Source organism: Lactuca saligna, chromosome 5, assembly GCF_052625555.1.
Source record: "Lactuca saligna cultivar CGN05327 chromosome 5, ASM5262555v1, whole genome shotgun sequence".
Taxonomy (NCBI): Eukaryota; Viridiplantae; Streptophyta; class Magnoliopsida; order Asterales; family Asteraceae; genus Lactuca; species Lactuca saligna.
In genome coordinates, this window is record NC_136421.1 from 80,357,128 (window position 1) to 80,366,112 (window position 8,985).

Sequence of the window (8,985 nt, forward strand, 5' to 3'; positions counted from 1 at the left end):
ATGTGTTTCGGGTGCTTCAATTGATATCGGTGCTTCGGTTAAAGTCAAAATGAAGAAAATATGGAAAGAGGGGCTAAAAGTGGCAAATTTTCAAAGTTAGTCGGAAGATCTCGCAACCCCCTTTATATAGGGCCGAGGTTCGGAGTTGGCTAAGCAGCGAAGGGCTCGGTGGCAGCAGCAGCGAAGGGCAGGTGGCGAGAAGGGGAGGCTCGGATGCAAGGTTCGGACCAGCTGGTGCGCATGCGAGATTCGGCAGGGTGGTTCGGATACGAGGCTGGTAGGCGAGACGTGTCTCGCTCCTGCTGGACCTCGGCCTCGGCGAATCGGAATGGAACACGCGTCGGTCTCCGGAAGCAAGCAGCGAAGCAGCTCGGTTTGGGCCACGTCTCCAGTGACGCACCTGCTTCGTGCGAGGTGACGTGGCCGGTACTATTCATGCGAAATTTTTCGATTTTCGGGCCCCGAACTTCTAAAATCCATAACTTTCGCATACAAGCTCCGTTTTTGACGTTCTTTATATATGCACGCGTAGCTAAAATTACACTCTACAACTTTCGTTTAGACTTCATCGGGTAATTTTGACTTTATTTTTAATATTATTGTTTTTAACAGATCGGGACAGGAAAATCCGTTAAAAATTCATGACTTCTTCATCTGACATCCGTTTTTGTCAGACTTTTTACCGTTGTACTACATATGACGAGACCTTCGATTCTCGTTTAGGATGTATCGGTTAAATATCGCTCGATCTAAAATTCGAGTTTTTAGCTGTCTACTGCTAAGTTGAAACTTCGAAAAATCATAACTTCCTCATACGAAGTCATATTTTGGCGTTCTTTTTATCGAATTTATCGGTTTAACGAATACTACGACTTTCATTTAGATTACTAAGGCTAAAAAGTAGTTTCTCAAAAACTCACTTTTTACGTCATTCGGCGTTGTGTCGGTTTTGTCGCGGATCTTCGGTTGGTCATAACTTCTTCGTTATAACTCGGATTTTGACGAGGTTTTCCCCTACAAGTTTCTAACGAGATTCTCTACAGCATCAAATAACAAAATTTTACTTTTTTAAAATTTCATATTTTTGCTAAATTTCACTATTTGAGTTTTAATTGGAATCTCACAAGACTTCCAATATTTTATGAGTGATTGTAAACATAGTTTTACTTCATTTCTAGTAAAAACCATCTGTTAGAACTCAACACTCAATTTTACATAATATTTCACAATTTTATTCATTACAAAACACGATTTTAAAACGTGTATGTTACATAAGTGATGAACATGTATGTGCAACACAAACTCACTAGGCCCTAGGCTTACCCATTCAGATACTTTAAATGTGCGCAACCAGGAAACTATTTAGCTGGTGGCAAGAAAAAAGTTCAAGGAGAAGGATTGATCCAGAAGTCGATAGAGGAATTCCGCAAAGACGTAACACCCGACAGTGTTTAGTTGAAGACTTTGTTTTATATTATTTTGTTTCCACTGTAGCTTAGTCTATAAGTAAGTGCTTAATTGATCTTCGGAGATGTTGGAATGATTATTTGTTATATAATCTATATATGAAAATTGGGGTGTTGGTATCAGAGAGTTGTTTAAGCAGATTAGGTGTTTTCATAAACACTTAAGCTTAAACAGAAGGAACGAGAGGTAATCAAACGACTAAACTAGACCACATCTCACGTGTAGGTATCATGTCTTCAAGGAGATCTGGAAGGTTTGCTAGGGTGACCCCTGTGGAAGAACAAATTCCAGTTGGAGCTTATGTTAGAGCACCTGGAGATGTACCGGAAACTCCATTGATCCCTAATGCGAGTCTAGGACGTGGCCAAGGAAGAGGGGGAGGCAGGGGTAGAGGAAGAGGGTGAGGAGCTGTAACAGCACCGATAGCTACACCATCTGGCCAAGGTAGCTCCGGCTCCCACCACGGTCGAGGCCGAGGTCGAGGTCACGGAAGGGGCCGTACGACAAACATGATCACTAGAGAAGAGTTGGTTGATGAGATTGCTCGGGCGATACACGCTACCTTTCCAGATGTAGTTGCTTAGGCACGAGAAGCAATAATGGGAGAGTATGAATGTAACTTGGGTGGAGGTGAAGAAGACTATGAGTACAGTACATAAAATATATATCGTGAACCAAGTATTGCACAACCCTCAAGGCATCATGACAACCACGATCGGCGAGGTTGTAGTTACAAGACGTTCATGAATTGTAAGCCACCCGTATTTAATGGATAGATCGATCCCGTTTTGTCATCAACATGGATTATGGAGATTGAGGGCACATTTGATACTAGCAAGTGTGTAGATGAGGACAAGGTGATTTATATTGTGAAAATGTTAAATGGGGAGGCAATACATTGGTGGGGCATGGTGAAGGATGTTAAGGGGCGTGAGGCGGCCAAGAACATGTCATGGGATGAGTTTTTAAGAATCTTTAAAGAAAAGTTTTTCCCTCGAATAGTGGTAAAACAGTTAGAGGAAGAATTCTTGAAACTGGAACAAGGGAACATGACTGTGAGGGAGTACACCACTAAGTTCACAGAGAAAGCTAGGTTTGCCGAATTTTACGTATCTACAGAAGAAAGAAGGGTGGAATGCTATATTTGGGGATTGATAACAGCTATCTATGAATTTGTGCAAATTCAAAAACCAATTACTTTCGAGTCTGCTGTAGACGCCGCAGAAGGCCGAGAGTGGGAAAAGAATCGTCAGGGTAAGAATAAGGATTCAGGAAAAAGGAAGTTGGAAAATTTAAATACAGACTCAAAGAAAGGCAAGACTTCTAGTTCAGATCGTAACTATGAGCAACAGTCTGGGATAGAACAATGTACTATATGCAAACGGTTCCATAAAGGGGAGTGTAATATGAACCAAAGAACTTGTTACAAATGTGGAAAGATAGGACATATCACTTCAGATTGTAAAATGGGAAAGGTATGTTATGGGTGCGGGGCCCCAGATCACATCAGGTCAAATTGTCCTCAAAATAAGGGTAAGAATAATCAACGCATGATGACAGAGAAAGGGAATCGGTCGGGAGATGAAAAGGCAGAAATGACAAGGTCAAAAGGAAGAGTTTTCCATATGATAGCTCAGGAAGCTCATGATACCCCGATAAAGTGGCATGTGCTTTCTTAGTAAATATATATTATAGGTGCTATTGGATGTGGATGCAAACATTTTTCTTTCTTTGCTTTTTGTAAGTGCCTATACTGGAATTTAAAAGTTTCTTTAGAAATAGAGAATGACGATGACCATTGGGTAATAATAAGAAAGGATTTTGATTATTGTTTGATTGAAATAGACAGTTGTTTGCACCTCTAATACTTATACTTGTAGAACTATGAGGTTTTGATATCGTGATAGGAATAACTTAGTTGTCGAAAACCATGCTAACATAATTGTAGTAGGAAAATTGTTCAGGCGTGGGTACTACATAGGAGAAGATTATGTGACAAATATACCATTGGTAAGGGAGTTCTCGAAAGTCCTAGCAGGATGAAAGGATTTATTTAATAGTTGCATAACCTACTTGAAAAGGATGGGACATTGTAGATGTGCATGGATTACCAAAAGTCAAAGAAGGTGTAAGATCTTTACTGATTACGGAAGGTTAACGTTGTCACTTATACACTAAGTCATAAGATAAGGAAGGAATCAAGTAAGATTCAAAATGATGAGAATTGATGTAAGCATCAGACTACTAGGTGAATTGAAGAAGAGTTAGAAAGAATCCATGGTAGAGGATAAGTGGAAAATTTTTAGATTTGTTTAGCTGGTGTATGATGACACATTTAGTGGGGACATGGGTGTTTAAGAGTTGGGAACATAACGGGCGTTTTGTGACCGATGGGGATAGGATTTGAGATCTTACTCATTTCCTTGGATATTTAAATGCTTGAGCTTAATGGATGTGTTGTGCCAAGTGGGAAGGGAAATGGACCATCGGTTCTTTCTCTGGATATCTAAAATGTTCCTTTAAATTGTGTCATTGGGTGAAACATACTTGTGGAAAAGGTTATGTGGTTAAATGTAGGAAGTTAATAGTGTTTCAGGTGGAGATAAAGTCATGTTGAACGAATCCTCATGGAAAGACAAGGTGCAATTTTGTAAAGGTTGGTTGAGTCTCCGACCTATTCGACCTTCTTAAGGAGCGAGTTCGAGGGGCGACTTATTGATTGGAGATACAAAGAGAACGAATGCAACATTAGAAAGAGAACGAGATATGAAGACCAAATACCCATATTTGTTACTTAATACAAATTATGAGGACGGAATTTTCGAAGGGGGGAAGTTTGTGATAACTCAATAATAATATAAAACAAATATAAATATAAAATATAGAAAAATAATTATTAACATGATTATTAGGGTTAATTTATGACTATTAAACTCTAAAAACGTCATTGATTGGAGGCATAAATTCAGACTCTTCAGTGATAGGAAGGTTACAAACATAGGCTTTATAAAGGGCTTGAGAAATGGAGTGGGATGCCCACTGGAATTGCAAGAAATCATTGAGAATCAAGGGAGAAATTGGAGAAGAAAGTTTGTAAAGATTTTTGATATTTCGCTAGGAAGTAAGGTATGTTCCTTTGATTTAAGGTTAAATTCATTGTTTATCTGGTTTGGCGTAGTAGTGTTTCAGTGTCTAGTTGAGTCCTTGTCTTCTAATTCGGCCGAAAATATGCATTCGTGTATCAAAATTGGAAATTTGATTTGGTTGGTAATCTCCAACAAATTAGATGTTTGAAATTTAATTTATGAGCTATGGTTATAATGTAACGATAAAGGAAAATGGGGATAACTTTTTGAGTACGTTATCTAAATTTATTACGTGGTTTTATTGAAAAATGGAGGCTTGAATTTACAGAAATGGTGGAAATATATTTCTTTGCTTTCGGGTGAAGAAAATCCCATTTAATTTGACTAAATTTAAAATATTTAAGTTGACCCACACCAAAACGTTTTCTTCTTTGAAACTAGATTCATAATCTATAGGTTTACCCCCTGTTATTTGAATCATTTTAAAAGTTTGGCCGATATTAGCCATATATACACTTAAACAAAAGGTTTGAAATCTACAAAATGGTCACTGGAATATTATTGTAATATTTATTTTAGTAGTATTTTTAATTAACATTGATACTCGGTTTGTGTTTACTAAATTTATGATTTTTTAAGCATTTATCATATAAACACAAATTTTATAGATATACGGAAAAGAAACATTAGTTTATTGGGTATTTCTATTTGCTAATTTATTTTTACGTATTTTAAAACATTGTCGATGCATTTAAAAATGTATATGTTAAAATATCATTAACGAAATGACACATAAAAAAAAAGGATGAATCACAAATTTTCGTTGGCCGATAGGAACACATGAGTCACTCAATCAAACTCATTGAATAATATAGGGGATGAATTGTTAAGGAATAGGTTACTTGACTGAGGGGTATCTGCTAAAATTTGTAGGATGTTTGGTTGGCGGAGGATAGGCTATTCTAAGCGCCTCATCGACTAGGTGACTTTTTTTTCGTGTTATGTGGTTGCTTGCACATAAATGTTTATCATATGGTTTATTATGTGGTTTCTGTTTATTTATTGATAGTATGTTTTATGATATGTATGGTTACGTACGACTATTATTTTGGATTTGTTGTCTATTGTGTATGTGTGTTTTTTTTTTGGTACCTTTTTAGTGGGAATGGGTGAGGTGTTTAATCGCCGTGAGCATGACGGATGTGTGTGATCGGCGGGGATGGGAATTGAGATTTATACTTATTTCCTTGGATATTTAAAATAGTTGAGTACAATGGATGATAAGTTGTCTCAAGGAGAAGGGAAATGAATCTTTGGTTCTTTCTCTGGATAATTAATCGTTCCCCTAAATTATGTCATCGGGTGATATATTTGTTGTATGATTTATTGAACATATATGATAAAACTGTTTGATTTTTTTAAGTGATGAACATGTATGTACAACACGAACTCACTAAGCCCTAGGCTTACCCATTTAGATACTTTAAATGTGCGCAACCAGGAAACTATTTAGCAAGTGGCTGGAAAAAAGTTCAAAGAGAAGGATTGATCTAGAAGTCTACAGAGGAATTCCGCGAAGACGTAACACCCGATGTTGTTTAGTTGAACACTTTGTTTTATATTATTTTGTTTCCATTGTAGCTTAGTTTATAAGTAAGTACTTAATTGATTTTGGGAGATGTGGGAACGATTATTTGTTATATAATTTATATATGAAAATTGGGGTGTTACAGTGTGGCGGTATTATGGCAGCAAGAGGGCTAGCACCGGCTTAAAGCTTTGTCCTCCACTCAATCGACTTGTGAATTGATGAAAATGAGCAGCAACATCCAAGAAATGAGCGAGAGAAGGAAAGAAACAGCAGAAGAAAAAGTCGCGGAAAACGGAACTGGAAAGAGGTTATCTGCACAAGTATTAGCGGCGACAGGCAATAGCGGCGACTCCTTGGAAGGAAAAGTCAACGCGTTTTCTACAACCATTGGATTGAAAACAAATCGGACGGATAGATGTAATTTGACGCGGATCGCCGTTTGCGAGCATTACCGGCGACACCTTTAGCGGTCACATGGGGCAATAGCGGCGACATGTAACACGTCAATTACATGTCGCCGCTATTGCTTCATATCACCGCTAAAGGTGTCGCCGGTAAAGTCAAGATTTCTTGTAGTTATAGTTTTCAATATAATCTTGTTGTTAATAGAATAAATAAATAAATGATCCCGATTTTTTTTTTTTTTTTTTTTTTAAATTCACAAACAAAAACGTTGCAAACAAAACTAGAATTCACACCAATTAGATATTTAATCAATAAACCCAAAAGGTTTAAAACAAGGCATATAACAGTTATAAGTTCGATTGTATTGTCCTTCAAACTTTTACTACTTCGGCCCAATTGGCTCAGTAAAAAAAAATGTTACAACAAATGTGTGATGAATTTTTTTTTTTAAATTGCTATAAAATATAACAAGTTTTTTTTCTTCATAAAATACTATTAAAACTATTATAAAAATGGTATTTTATGAGCATAAGTAACTTTAAACAATAATATTTTACACCAAAAAAGACCAAGTTATCCAAAAAGTTAACTCAATAAATGATTAAAAAGAGTCCAATCCAGTTTCATATTATGGTATAGAATTATAGATAGATTCTGATAGATCTATCGAACGCTAATACATAACCATATGATCATCTAAGTGATTTACATAGTGAGCATAATTTTATTCAAATATTAATATCCCCTTAATTAAATCGTGCGTATAACTTATTAAAAATCCTCAACTGAGTCATGAGTAGCTTAACTATACTTTATTCGAAACAATGTATTTGAAATTTGATCAATCTGGATGTTCCACTTGAAGCTTATACGATCAAGATCACTAAGAAATGCATTAATAAACAAGCAATAAAAGTTTAAATCAAATGATTTCGGGATATATTTTCAATTCACTACAAATATTTGTCTGGTGATTTTCACGCAGCCGAAGCAAAAAATGAAGAAATAAACACCTACTCCAATTACAAATATACTAACAAGAAATATCTCTAGAAAGCATCCAAAGCAGCTCCTATGGCAAAAAGCTCACTGTCAAGACATGTATTCTGACTGCAATCACTATGGCAGCACACACATCTTTCGTCCCATTTGTTCTTCCTCTTCCTTTCTACCAAATCTACTCCACAACCAAAAGGTGTTTCAATCTTCAAAGCTATACGAATAGAAGGTGCTTTCACGTCTTTTTTCTTGGATTTCATCATCACCCATCTCTCTATCTGCATGTTTGGCGACTCAAAAACATCTCTCCAGGACAGTTCAGTTCTTCCAACTAGTTGAGACCCTCTAAACATGGCTGCTGTATTACTCCTCAAACGAAGCTCCAAGACAATTGTTCCGTGAATGATCATGTCCATGGATTGCTTCGTCCCGATGCAGTCCAAGGAGAATGATTCGTTCATAGAAAATTCTTTGTTTGGAGATACTTCTTGGCTATCTAAACGAACCATTTTGTTGTTTCCAGCTAAAAGATAACATCTAACGAACAAGTAACCACTGGAGTTGGTTGGTTGGATGTTTTTAGCATTCATAATCATCAATTCACAGTGAAGTGCTTTTAGTGCATCCATTTGTGTATGTTTGGACTGTGTTTATGTTCGTTGGTGTCTAAGAATGATGTCGTGATCTGTCCATATATATAGTTGGCGGTAACCCAAAATCTATTATAATAGTCACAAAATCAACCGACCCCAACTAGCACTTGTGATTGAATATGTAGTGCAAATTAAATATGGTTTGAGGATCTCGATATCTTTAATTACTATTATGTTTATCTGATAAATCTTGCAAAATTATAAACATACAAGGTTTCCAAATAGATAAAGATCAGAGCACCAGAGATCTTGTATTCAAATATTGCTATCACCTAGATGAATTTTCTCGACCCATATACAAAAAGCAAAACCAAATGCAAAAATCGAAAAATCCAACCACGAACAATTTTGAATTTTATATTTAAAAGAACCCCAATTTTCGGTGTACTTCAGTAAATGAAGAAAAAAGCTAACCGGTCTATATAGGTTTTACTATGTTAGATATCAACTAAATGTAGACGGTTAGGATTTAGAGATTATTTTCACTTTTATTTCTAGTTTTGTTGTGGAAACCGAAAAGTTGTAGACTTGTAGTAGTTGTTTAATATACACTTTAAGTGCCCTACTTGGTTCATGTCTAAGGTGGGTTTTCTTAGTTCTTTATTCAAAAGAGAGTAAGAGACTAGTGAATGGATGTAATAACTCGTACCCACTATATATTTTGTAGTTCCATTATAATATTTGAAACCACTCCTACCCACAATTTATTTATTAAGATGATGAGCATGCCTGCATTTCTTTGGATTCACATAAATTTTGCAAGATAAGAACCCGGAGCTGGAAC

At 36.4% G+C, this 8,985-nt stretch overlaps 1 protein-coding gene across 1 annotated transcript; it reads right to left on the bottom strand.

Moving 5' to 3' along the window:
* Positions 1-7,598: 7,598 nt before the first annotated feature.
* Positions 7,599-8,177, bottom strand: LOC145045466 (uncharacterized). The gene has a single exon (XM_078993789.1). The coding sequence runs from the start codon at positions 8,175-8,177 to the stop codon at positions 7,599-7,601; it is 579 nt and encodes a 192-aa protein (XP_078849915.1).
* Positions 8,178-8,985: the final 808 nt, after the last annotated feature.